The sequence below is a fragment of the Phyllobates terribilis genome, unplaced genomic scaffold (genome assembly GCF_046119375.1).
Source record: "Phyllobates terribilis strain yellow unplaced genomic scaffold, ASM4611937v1 Scaffold_12__6_contigs__length_324123572, whole genome shotgun sequence".
NCBI lineage: Eukaryota > Metazoa > Chordata > Amphibia > Anura > Dendrobatidae > Phyllobates > Phyllobates terribilis.
Genome location: NW_027362772.1, coordinates 147,246,224 through 147,259,732, shown reverse-complemented (window position 1 = coordinate 147,259,732; position 13,509 = coordinate 147,246,224). Strand labels below are relative to the sequence as shown.

The window sequence follows — 13,509 nt, the reverse complement described above, 5'->3', positions numbered from 1 at the left end:
AACGCGTCAGCATTATGTTTATGCCAAAGCTACTATTTTAATTAAGTCAAAATAAAGAATTTTTGGATTTTAATTAAAGCCCAACCCCAGAGCCATTAGGGTATATTTCCAAAATGCCCACTTTTTAGACTTTTTTTTTGTAGACTGCTGGCAAGTTTGCAAATGGATGAAATTTATTATTGGCTTTACATCGCAAAACTGATGTGTAACAGTTGAAATTGTTGGCACAAATCTCATTTACACAAAAATGTGCAACTTTTGACAGTTTTGCATATTTATTTAAAAATTTGTCCCATTTTACTTCAACCTTCGTAGGAAGTGGCGATCTTCTGTAAATGCCTGCAATGGTTCTAGTTTATTCTCTATCACCAACTTTTACATTGACGGCCGGCCAGTCACTCGAATGGAAAAAATACAGTATATCTGACAGCAGCTTTCTCCAGCAAAATAATCAATGTAATGGCTTCATTACTCAACCTTTTAAAGGGAATCTGTCAGCAGGTTTTGCTATGTAATCTGAGAGCAGCATGATGTAGGTGCTGAGACCCTGATTTCAGTGATGTATCACTTACTAGGCTTTGTGTTGCTGTTTCAATAAAATCAGTGTTTTCTAAGCAGGAGATTATCACTGCAGGACTAGGTGCATCATGCCTCCTAGTCCTGCTGGTCTGGGTAACCCCGCCCGCACCACTCATTGCCAGCTTTCTGTATACACTGCTAATCAGTGCTGGGTGTGTGATTGGACTAGAAGGCATGAGACCCCTAGTCCTGTAGTGAGAATCTCCTGCTGATAAAACACTGATTTTATTGAAACAACAACACACAGCCCAGTAAGTGAAATCACTGGAATAGCAAAAACCTGTTGACATATTTGCTTTAAGACTATTTCAGTGGAAAAATAATTACTAAAAAATAAAGTAAAGTAAGTGACATTTCCTGTAAACATGGGAGCCAATCTGGCAAAACATGGGAGCCAGTGCTTGTTAGCACCACTTTGCTCAGCCCCATAGAGATGGATTCCCCTTTAATTGTTAATTCTTTACTAGTTAAAGCTGAAAAAGGTATAAGAACATTCTAAAAGTGTTGCGCCAATTTTGGAACTATGACGCCAGTGTAAAATAGATGGATTTTGGGAAGATAGGGGTTGTCTTTTATGTTCACACAGGCGTGGTATGTAGTGATGAGCAAGTATGTTCGGTTAACCATTTTGGCGAGTATGCTCGGGCGAGTACCGAGTATCTTCAGCGTACTGATATGTTTGAATCACTCCCGTGTGCATGATTTGCGACTGACTACTTTTATAAATGTGAGGAATGCGAAAGAAACAAGCATACCTCACATGTATTAAATCTGTCAAACAGTCGCAAATCATGCACATGGGAGTGATTCAAACATATCACCGAGTACGCTGAAGATACTCAGTACTCGCCCGAGCATACTCGCCGAAAGGGTTAACCGAACATACTCGCTCATCACTAGTGGTATGTCATACGCCGGATGAATAAGGTCTGCAGACTTCATAGATTATAGAGTGTCATGCAGCGTGGCACATATGGTATGAGCGCAGCATTGATATGACATACAGGGACACACTGGTCTGGCACTGCTGAGGGCTTGCGGTGTAGTCACGTAGGAAATCAGTGCCATGCACTAGTTCTCTGGAAAGCCTGGCATCTAAGACAGACGGAGGATGCCAGGGTAGAGTCATTCCGAATTCATTCCCCTCCACAGCTGATGTGACACTGGCTCGTCTGTACGCCAGAGGAGGCACTGCTGAATTTCTACAGTTATTACAGCTCAATAAACAACCTCGGCCATTTACTACAGACCGCAGTACTTTTATATAATTTCATTATTGGCATCCATTACTGAATTCCACTATATATCAATTATAGCAATATTAATGATGTAGAACCACAAAACTCATGAACCCTAATTATACACCCTTTCTGCTTTTGTATGCTGAGTATTTATAGATCCCATGACATACAGTATAGTGAAGATATAATTAACTTTAAAGACTAATCATTATTTTAATCATTATTCCATAAATCAATAGTACATATGAAAATAAAGAACTTTGTAATATATCTCTTCAGAGAATTCTGCTTTTTTCTCCTCCTATGTTGATTTTTCTCTTTCAATTCATTGGCAATATGTATTCAGTGAAAATAAATTTGCCAATTACAGAGATAGGAGATAACAGTTAGTGCATTTAACGTTCGATGGAGAAGGGGCGGAGCTAGAGGAATTCTTCTGCAAGTTCTCCTGAAACAATATTTACAATATAATACAGTTTTCCATAGATCATTATGAGCACCAACTGTCATCTCCTGTCTCAGTAATGGGAAAATCTGTCTTCACTGAATACAAATTTTATCCGTGAATTGAGAATTTTGAGAATGAATGATCAGTCCAGAAAGGGAAAGAAGTAATTCTCTAATAAGATATATCACAATTTTTTTTTTATTTTGCACATGTACTAATGATTTCTGAAAAAAAAATTAAAAGGACAGTTACTATGTAAGGATATGTTCACACGTAACAGAAAAAATATGTTGTGGATTCTGTCCCAGTCCCTTGATCTACATGCGGATTTTGAGGCTGATTTCACTGTTTGCATTGCAAAGAATAAAATCCATGGCGAAAATCCATAAAAAAAATTTACATGTTGCAGATATAAAAATAAATTTCCATATAGAAATTATCCACAGCGCGTGGATGAAATTTTAAAATCATATTCACTTTGCTGGTACTGTAATCCGCTGGAGATCGTCTACAAATCTGAATGGAAAATCTGCAAAAAAATCAGTAATGTTGTTCACTCAACATTTTTGACCATTTTGGAGTGTGAACATTTTTTAACATGGCCAGATAATACTTTAAATGGATGCTGACTTATAATTTCACAATCCAAACTGCATACATAATTACATAGATATTTTATACCAGATGAGACTGGTTTGCTTATTTTGGAAAATGTGTGGCTGAATAGCAGTGTAATCTTTTTTTTTTAAAGTCATTTTAATACTAGGCAGGAAAACTAGAAAAAGTAATATAAAGTCATTCTGATGTGGATTATCAGAGCAAGTACATCAGCCCCATCAGGTGTAAGATGTAATTTAATAATGTATATGGTTTGTATTGGCAAATTTGGGGACAGATTCACTTTAGAGTCTATAATTCATTAATATATTACCTATATGGAAATCTTGTTTAGGAAGGGTGGGGTTTGCATTTTTAGCAATTTTTGGCTGTTTTTGCTAAATGTTAAATAAGAAAAAACAATAAAAATGGACATTAAGTGTGGAAGGAAGCCTAAAGTTTCTTTTTTTTTACCATTGATATTTATCATCTATCAGGGAATAGATGATGAATTATGTTTGCCAATGGTGGGACCACCACCATTAAATGGGGGTCTCTTCTACACACAACAGCAGTGAAAATTTGGAAGAAAGCAGACACCCTGCAGATCTTGGCTAATGAAAAATATTGTCAGAGAGGAAATTTCCAAGAAAGAAATATAATGGTTGTCATAAAAGCACACGCCAAGTGTTTAATAAACTTTCTGCCAAAACCGGCAGAAATTCTAACATTATTAGGCCCCCTCATAAGAAAGCAGCCATCGAGCGAAAGAAAGATATCAGCAAGAAACAGAAGGTGTTATATGGGAGCAGAGGTGAGGAGCCGCATGCCAATAGTAACAGAAGGGAAGGAGACACCAGCAAGTGTAAAGAATGAGGACATGTGCTCCAGCAGAGATCACAGAGGAGGTGAACAAAGAGGAGGAGGGCAGAGCGGAACAAAACTGCGCAACACCATAAAGAAAGCATGGAAATTCAATGAGACTGGAGGACACATAGCAATGGAAGGGTGAACAGGCACGTGATGACTTGTACTAAATATGGCCACAAGGAAACAATATTACTTTCAATACAATTAGATGTAGTTTCAAGGACAGAGTTAACTCTCCTCTTAATAAAAATGCCCATGTCTTCATGCAACAGATTTTGTAAATATTAGCAGAAAAATGGTAAATATAGGAAATAATGAAGCAAAATATATAAAATAATATCACTAATTCGCGCAACCCATTTGGCAGTGAAACTTGGCAACACATTGACTTGGTGGTTAGCTCCAGAGACATGAACACAACTGGCCAAGACAACATCTGCATGGACTTGGCATGTTCTCCACATGGACATCTTGGCTTTCTGTCTGGTACAGAGTCTTCACATACACTAAAATCTGATTAGGTAATAATAATAATAATTTTATTTCTATAGCTCCAATGTATTCCGTAGCACTTCATGTACAGACAATAAAGACATAACAGAGTAACACGTAGTTCTCCACTTACAAACGTACCATCTAGAAGGAGATGGAGAGACGCAATGGGTAGAAGGTGCTTATCATATATGGTCCTGCCATCATTATAATAAATAGTGGGTATGATATAAAGCTGCATGATCCGGTCATCAGCCAGTGTCAGTCTAAGTGAAGTTACCAAGTGCTATTGGGTGCATGGAGGATGTGGAGACAGATGAGTAGAAGGGACCAGATTCTGAGGAAAATTTAGGAAGAGAGAACTGGGGAGAGTTAGATTACTGAAGTGAGGTAATAGGTCTGTCTAAAGAGATGTGCTTTTAAAGCATGCTTAAAAATGTGACGACTCTGTATTAATTGGATGGTCCAGGGGTAGTGCATTCCAGAAAACTGGTGTAGCATGAGAGACGTCTTTGAGACAGAAGTGAGAGGTGAGGATTTTAGACTTAGATCAGTTGCAGAGCGGAGAACACGTGTATGGTGATAGACAGTGATGTGGGAAGAGATATAGGCCGGTGCAGAACTGTGGAGAGTTTTATGGGTGAGAGAGATAAGTTTGTATTGTATTCTGTAGCGGATGGGTAACCAGTGCAATGACTGGCACAAGGTGGAAGCATCGGTGAAAAGGCTGGACAGAAATACAACTCTGGCTGCCACATTTAGGATGTATTGGAGAGGAGAAAATTTGGTAAGAGGGAAACCGATCAGTATAAAGTTGCTGTAATCCAGACAAAAATGAATAAGAGTGACAGTAAGAGTTTTTGCAGTTTCAAAGGTCGGATTCTGGAGATGTTTTTAAGATGCAGGTAGCATTTTGTAAATTGGCTTCCTATGTAATTGCGAAAAAGAAAAGAAAATACATGGATGACAATTTATTAATAAGGTTATAAAAGGATTGGGGGGAGCATGTAACAGCAGATCTGGGCCACGTAAGTTAGATATGGTCACAGGCTTACAGGAGTATTCCCATCTCACATTTTTGACATATCTACAAGTGTGCAGGTAAATGTACTCAACTCCTATAAAAGTGAATAGAGGGATAGTAGTGCATGCGCATCTACTTCTGCTTTTCTGTTCTAGATACAGATGAGGATATCAGACGTGGGAGGAGCATCTATCAGACACACATTGTAGATCCTGTGACTAAGATGGGAGCACTCTTTTATCTAGAAGCTCCTGAGCCACAATGCAAAATCTGTATGTCATTTATAATACTGGTGTCTTCAAATGTGGCAGAGTGACAGCCAGGGTCCAGGTGCAACTGCAAAATCAGCAACCCCTATACAATTAAAACCATTAAAGCAAATCTGTTAGAAGTTTCTTGTTATGGCATGTTACAGCAGAATAATGTAGAGAGAGAGACCCTGATTCCAGCGATGTATCACTTAGTGAGCTGCTAGGTGCAGTTTTGGTAGAATCCCTGTTTTGTCTCATGTAGCTGTAGCTAAGACTTTTGAGTTCTGTATAACCCCGCCCACACCCCTGATTGGCAGCTTACTGTGTACACTGTCAGCAAGCTGCCAATCAGTGGAGGGGGTGGGGTTGCACAGATTAGCCTGACTGGTCTGCATGTGAGACCTAGTCCTCTAGTGATAATCTCCTGCTGATAAAACACTGATTGTACAGCAGACAGCCTACTAAGTGACACATTGCTGTAATCAGGATCTCTACCCCCTGCTCTCAGATTAAATAGCAAAAACCTGCTGACAGATCTGGGTGTACCGATGTATAAATATTACATATTATATTATGTAGTGTCCACATATACAGTAAGATCTCTCGTACAACAGAAAGACATATTTTTGGACATTTTGCTGACATATCAGCTACTCACGTGCTCGCTGCTGATTATGTCACTGCCTTTTCTCGGTGCATTCTTCAGCTGTAGTGGCTGTTTGGGGAATAGAGGTTTTAATTCTCAACGATCACATTACTCTCATTTTAGCTTTGGTGGCATAAAACTGATATGCAAGAACAATAAAGACAAAAGGAACTCTCTGCATCGGGACTTTAGTCACATGAGCATTGTGCCTGCTCATTACCTAAAAGTATCTTGTATCATATAGAAGGGACGGATATACTGTACATACATTTCTTTGAAAATGTACTTATCATGTGTGTAAAGGTTATAGTCTCTTACATTACAAAAATATGAATAATGAGCTCTCTTCCCCTGTTGAGTTTCACAATGGAAATAGTGAGCTGCAACAACTGTATCACAATGCTGGCCACATTTACTCATGTGGTTATGCCCAACATAAAAAGTTGGATAAAACACTGCTGGAAGGGCTGGAAATGAAGATTCTTCAGACGAGATAACAGGAAGGTTTTTATTCCTACATGTTTCCAAGCCTCTCTGGTTTTTGTCTTGAAAAAGAAGGTTCGGCCCCGAAACGCGTAGGAGATAAAAAATCTTTCTGTTATGTTATCTGACGAATCTTTATTTCCAGTAGCACAACCCCTCCAATTGTGCTTTATCCATGTTTGCAATACACCTTGGAGATTTACCTCTCCAAGCCACGGAGCAGCACCAGCTGGAGCAAATATCTTTACAGTAGTTGTGCCTTACCACAACATCTCCAGGTGAGCACAGCTACTCGTGGCTCTGTTATCTCCCATTGGGGTATCACCCTATTTGTGTACTTTTTAGTTCCACTCCCACACATCTTCAACATAAAAAGTTATCACCTATGCACAGAATAGGAATGGACAGGTAACAACTTTTAGCCTGGGTTCACACGTTGCGTATTTGGTGCGGATTTTACTTGTGTAATATCTGCTTCACTACATTACCAGCAAAGTGGATGAATTGTAGCTTATTCTTATCAACATATATATATATATATGCAGTATCTATATATGTATATTTTTTAATCTGCACAAAAATCAAAGCAAAAAAATGCAGCATCATTTTTTTGCTTTGATTTTTGTGCAGATTAAAAAATATACATATATAGATACTGCATATATATATATATATATATATATATATATATATATATATATATATATATACAGTGCTGGCCAAAAGTATTGCCACCCCTGCAATTCTGTCAGATAATACTCAGTTTCTTCCTGAAAATGATTGCAATCCCAAATTCTTTGGTATTATTCTCTTCATTTAATTTTTCTTCAATGAAAAAAACACAAAAAGAATTGTCCTAAAGCCAAATTGGATATAATTCCTCACCAAACCTATAAAAGGGGGTGGACAAAAGTATTGGCACCCTTTGAAAAATCATGTGATGCTTCTCTAATTCGTGTAATTAACAGTACCTGTAACTTACCTGTGGCACCTAACAGGTGTTGGCAATAACTAAATCACACTTGCAGCCAGTTAACATGGATTAAAGTTGACTCAACCTCTGTCCTGTGTCCTTGTGTGTACCACATTGAGCATGGCGAAAAGAAAGAAGACCAAAGAACTGTCTGAGGACTTGAGAAACCAAATTGTGAGGAAACATGAGCAATCTCAAGGCTACAAGTCCATCTCCAAAGACCTGAATGTTCCTGTGTCCTCCGTGCGCAGTGTCATCAAGAAGTGTAAAGCCCATGGCACTGTGGCTAACCTCCCTAGATGTGGACGGAAAAGAAAAATTGACGAGAGATTTCAACGCAAGATTGTGCGGATGGTGGATAAAGAACCTCGACTAACATCCAAATAAGTTCAAGCTGCCCTGCAGTCCGAGGGTACAACTGTGTCAACCCGTACTATCCATCGGCATCTGAATGAAAAGGGACTGTATGGTAGGATACCCAGGAAGACCCCACTTCTTACCCCGAGACATAAAAAAGCCAGGCTGGAGTTTGCCAAAACTTACCTGAGAAAGCCTAAAACGTTTTGGAAGAATGTTCTCTGGTCAGATGAGACAAAAGTAGAGCTTTTTGGGAAAAAGCATCAACATAGAGTGTACAAGAAAAAAAAAGAGGCATTCAAAGAAAAGAACACGGTCCCTGCAGTCAAACATGGCGGAGGTTCCCTGATGTTTTGGGGTTGCTTTGCTGCCTCTGGCACTGGACTGCTTGACCGTGCACATGGCATTATGAAGTCTGAAGACTCCCAACAAATTTTGCAGCATAATGTAGGGCCCAGTGTGAGAAAGCTGGGTCTCCCTCAGAGGTCATGGGTCTTCCAGCAGGACAATGACCCAAAACACACTTCCAAAAGCACTATAAAATGATTTGAGAGAAAGCACTGGAGACTTCTAAAGTGGCCAGCAATGAGTCCAGACCTGAATCCCATAGAACACCTGTGGAGAGATCTCAAAATGGCAGTTTGGAGAAGGCACCCTTCAAATATCAGGGACCTGGAGCAGTTTGCCAAAGAAGAATGGTCTACAATTCCAGCAGAGCATTGTAAGAAACTCATTGATGGTTACCGGAAGCGGTTGTTCGCAGTTATTTTGGCTAAAGGTTGTGCAACCAAGTATTAGGCTGTGGGTGCCAATACTTTTGTCCGGCCCTTTTTTGGAGTTTTGTGTGAAATGATCAATGATTTGATTTTTGCTTCATTCTCTTTTGTGTTTTTTCCTTGCAAGCAAATTAAATGAAGAGAATAATACCAAAGAATTTGTGATTGCAATCATTTTCAGGAAGAAACTGAGTATTATCTGACAGAATTGCAGGGGTGCCAATACTTTTGGCCAGCACTGTAGATAGATATAGATATATATATATGGCTATATATATATATGGCTATATATATATATATATATATATATATATATATATATATGGCTATATATATATATATATATATATATATATATATATGGCTATGTATATATATATATATATACAGTATATGCAACCATAAATTGACTTTTATAGTGTTTTTTTCTTTTGGTGCAGATTACACCCATTCATTTTGACGGGGACCCTTTGTAGATTAAATTGCTGGTCTGGCAATTTTTTTATAGCATATGCGGAACATTTCCACAACAAAAAAATGCTTGTAAAAATGTATATGAATAAGTGTGGAAAATATAGGTGGATTTTAGATACAGAAATGCTGCAGATTTCAGTTTAGAAATCTATGCATAAAATCCACACCTAATGCACAACGTGTGAACCTAGCCTTAATGTTTGGGAATAACCCTTTAAAGGGACTCTGTCACCAGGTTTTTGCTTCCCCATCTGAGAGGAGCATAATGTAGAGACAATGACCCTGAGTCCAACGATGTGTCACCTACTGGGCTACTTGCTGTAGTTTTGATAAAATCAGTTATCTGCTGCAGATCTAGCTGTGCTCTGAATGCTGAGCTCTGTATAACTCCGCCCACACCACTGATTGGCAGCTTTCTGTGTACACTGTGCTAATCAGTGGTGGGGGCGTGGTTGGACTACATGGCAGCAGATTTACCAGTCCACTAGTGATAATCTCTTGCTGATAAAACAGTGACTACAGCAAGCAGCCTAGTAAGTGATACATCCCTGGAATCAGGATCTCTGCCTCTACATTATGCTGCTCTCAGATTAACTGTCAAAAACCTGGTGACAGATTTCATAATATAATGTGAATGAGATTCTTTTTTTTTTTCCAGAAGTAGTACGATTTCCATAATGTTAATTCCCTACCACTGCTCTGCGGCTCTTTCAGCTGCGTACAGCCTGATAATAGAGAGAACACAGCAATTCTTAATTATCTAATTGTTAACCAACCAGAAAATTATCAGCAAATATAAATTATGGAGTCATCACTTGTTCTCGGGTTTATTATCTATCTGTTTTTGGGCAGGCAGAGCAACCGCCAATGTACTTTACGTTACAGGGTCTTTCTTATAAATGACATCATCACCTTTTAGTAAGATAGGTGATCATTTCCGATTGTTGGGGGCCCATCTACAGGAACCCTGAGCCCCCAGTCTTCTTTACTGCAAGAAGGAGCTTGGACCTATGGGCTGATAGCATCGGTAGAGCACAGAGCGGCAGCGCACATCCTCGACCACCTCTGAAATCAAGCTGCTCCTCACTGATCTTAAGCAGGAAGGAGGAATTGGGTTCAGGACCCCTATTCTAATAATCTTTGGGGTTTCAGCGGTAAAGCTCCCAGAAATCAAGATATTTGTCACCTAGGTTAGGTGTTGTCAATTGTAGGGTACGTTTATATTGGACAGAGTACAGTACCAGCAAAGTGGATCAAATTGTGCCAAATATAATCCACAACATATGTAAAAAAAAACCTTGATGAAACTGACCTGCATTGTAGCGTTTAGATCACAACATATCACTTTATACCATGGATTTTTATCTTTTTCAATGTGTTGGGTGAAAGCAAAATGTGCACTTAATCCGGACTAAACTCAAGCAGATATTTTTCTGTTTTCCATCCGAATTTTTTGGATGCTAAATCTGCAGCATATTTTTTATGCTCAATTTATGTTCCTAAGGTTACGTTCACACATCTTTGTGTATCACTCCATAGTGCTGTCCTTTTTTTTTTCTCAAAGACCCATAAAATTAACTTAAGCTATGAACACATCCGTTATAAAAAGTGATCCATGTGTGTGATCCTTGAGATACCGAGCATGTCCCATTCTCGTCCATCTCGGTCATTAAAGTCTATGAGGATCCGTACAAAATGGATGAAATTCGGGGGGCGGACTTTGTAGTTATGTTCTCCATCTGTGTTTAATTTGTTTTAACTGAATCATTGTCAAGTGTCAATGGCTAAATAAAATCTCGCACAGTCCACCTCCTTCAATTTTTAAAACCGGACGTGAAAAAAAAACAAGGAAGCAAAACAGATGACGGATGGAGAAGATACAAGGATGTGTGAAAGTAGCCTTAAAGTTTTAGGGGTTTTCACTCAACTTTCCCAGATTAACCAGTTACAAATCTTAGAACCTATGCCGCAAGTAATAAACATGTATGATTTTCTTCTTTATAAGGGGGAGAAATATGATGGGCGCAGAGCGGACGTATGGAGCTGTGGAGTCATCCTGTTTGCACTTCTTGTGGTAGGTACTTTTTGTGAACTACCAAAATAAATTCTAGTATTCCTGTTAATAGTTACATTGTACTGGGATAATTGTAGTATTATGGCACTAGATGTGACTGGTTACATGGGCCTGATGGTGGTCCTTATGGAAATGTCAAGATGCCTGCGACACAAAGCATCTCAGACGCAATGACTCCCAAAGCTTTGGTGGTTTGTCGTGTCGTGATTTCCTCCAATAGTAGTCAAATGTAACATTTCTGTTGACCGTCTCTTGACTTTTCGAAAACTTACGCAGTAGACCCGTCTACTTTTTCTTCACCGTATATTTATCATTAGTTTGTCCGGCTTTGTTTTGTTTGCGTTCTGAGCTCGGGGGTAAAATATAAACTTTCTTTCTGGATATTGATTTATACAGATCAAAATGCACAGCATAACTGTGATATCACAAGGCAACGTGAAGTATCTAGTCTGCCTTAAGGTTTGAAAATTTTACTAACAAAGCTAAAAAGGAAAAGGCCAAAGTTAGAAAAGCTCAGCAATTTGGAGGTGAACATTTCCTCCTCATATGGAGACAACTTGGGGTTAGACAAGTTCAGGTCGTAGTTAAGATGAGCAAGCACTTTAGAATAAGTGGATGAGAGGTCTAGATAGGCAGCGATACTGATCCAAGAACAACAACACTTATTGAATATTGGCTTCACGCACACGGGTTCATTATGGTCCATAATGCAGAACCATATTTTGATCCTAGTAGCTGTTGGCATTGCCCCATGTATTACACCATATTTTAGCTGAGAAACAGGGTTTTCTAGAGGGAAATACACCGATCAGCTATGAAATAACTTTGAAACCTCTGACAGGTGGCCTTTATCATCTTGTGTCCACCTCCACCATGCCTGAGAGCTAGACCATGGAGCAATGGAAGAAGGTGACGTGGTTTGATGTGGAGCTGTGTGAGGGCTTTTTTTTTACAGGGTGACCTGATGTTTTTGTTGATACTATTTTGGGGTGGATATTAAGTTTTGTTCTCTTTTTATTCAATTTTTTGGGGGGAGCTGTTCTGATAAAAAACAGCCATTCTGGCATTTCAGTTTTTTTTTCTTTTTATAGAGTTTACCGATTGGGTTAATACATTTTATAATTTTTCTAGATCGAATTTGGACGTAGTGATACCACCTATGTGTATTTTTTTTTTTTTTTAAGATCTTTATTTCAAATGAGAGATAAAGGGGGTGATTCAAATTTTATGGGTTTTTTTTAACATTTTTTTAATACTTTTTAAAACCTTTTTTTCCAATTTTTGCTGTATTTTTTAGTCCCCATAGGGGAATTGAACCTGCGACAGCTTTTACTATATATATAGTATGCTCAGGGGAGCAGCAGGAATAAAATAAGAGTAAAAATTGGCCTCATTTTACCTTGTGACAGGTCCTCTTTGCATGTAGGTTACTGGTCATTAAGAGGTTAAAGAGGACCTGCCCCCAGATAAAAAGAGGTCAATTTTTGCTCTTATTTTATTCCTGCTGTTCCCCTGAGTATTCTGCTTTGTTCCCTTTTTTTTTTTCTTTTTTTAAATCCGCTATACGATTTCACAGATATAGGCCTTTTTATTTGTTGCTAAATATTTATGGTCTTTACCAAGGGGGTGTGTCTCACAGGGTATTTATGCAAAGCAGCCTAAAGACACGTCCCCGAGGATCCTGTGAGCAACCATGCACATTAGCTCCTAATAAAACATCCCATATCTCTGGAATCTTATGATGGATTTAAAAAAAACCCCAAAAGGAACACTTTGGGAAGAAGCCAGAATAACATAAAAGTAAAAACTGACTTCTTTTGAAAATGACAAGTTTTGGATCTTATTAAAGTCTTACGTTGTGACTTCAGTTTTGCTACTTAGGTACAATCTGCTTGTAACCCTAGTCATAAATATAACTGTTAATTTTCTATATTAGTCATTCAGAATCTTATTCTGTATGTTCATACATATTAGTATCTTTAATGATTTCTTCTTTTGCAGGGGGCGTTGCCCTTTGATGATGATAACTTGCGCCAGCTTCTAGAGAAGGTGAAACGTGGTGTATTTCACATGCCGCATTTTATCCCACCAGACTGTCAGAACCTGCTGAGAGGCATGATAGAGGTGGAACCAGAGAAACGCCTCAGCGTGAGTAATTGACTTTTTCCTATTTTTGTGCCTAGCCCTGCCTATAGCGTTTTACTGGCACAGCAATCCTCTTGTG

General features: G+C 38.7%; 1 protein-coding gene across 5 annotated transcripts in view; it reads left to right on the top strand.

Moving 5' to 3' along the window:
* BRSK1 (BR serine/threonine kinase 1) overlaps positions 1–13,509 on the top strand; it is a 386,555-nt gene that overhangs the window by 284,825 nt on the left and 88,221 nt on the right. For all 5 annotated transcript variants that reach the window (XM_073656345.1, XM_073656344.1, XM_073656348.1 and 2 more), the window contains 2 exons: positions 11,217–11,285; positions 13,287–13,433. In XM_073656345.1, the coding sequence (XP_073512446.1) occupies positions 11,217–11,285; positions 13,287–13,433 (216 nt within the window). The remainder of the gene's footprint in view (positions 1–11,216; positions 11,286–13,286; positions 13,434–13,509) is intronic.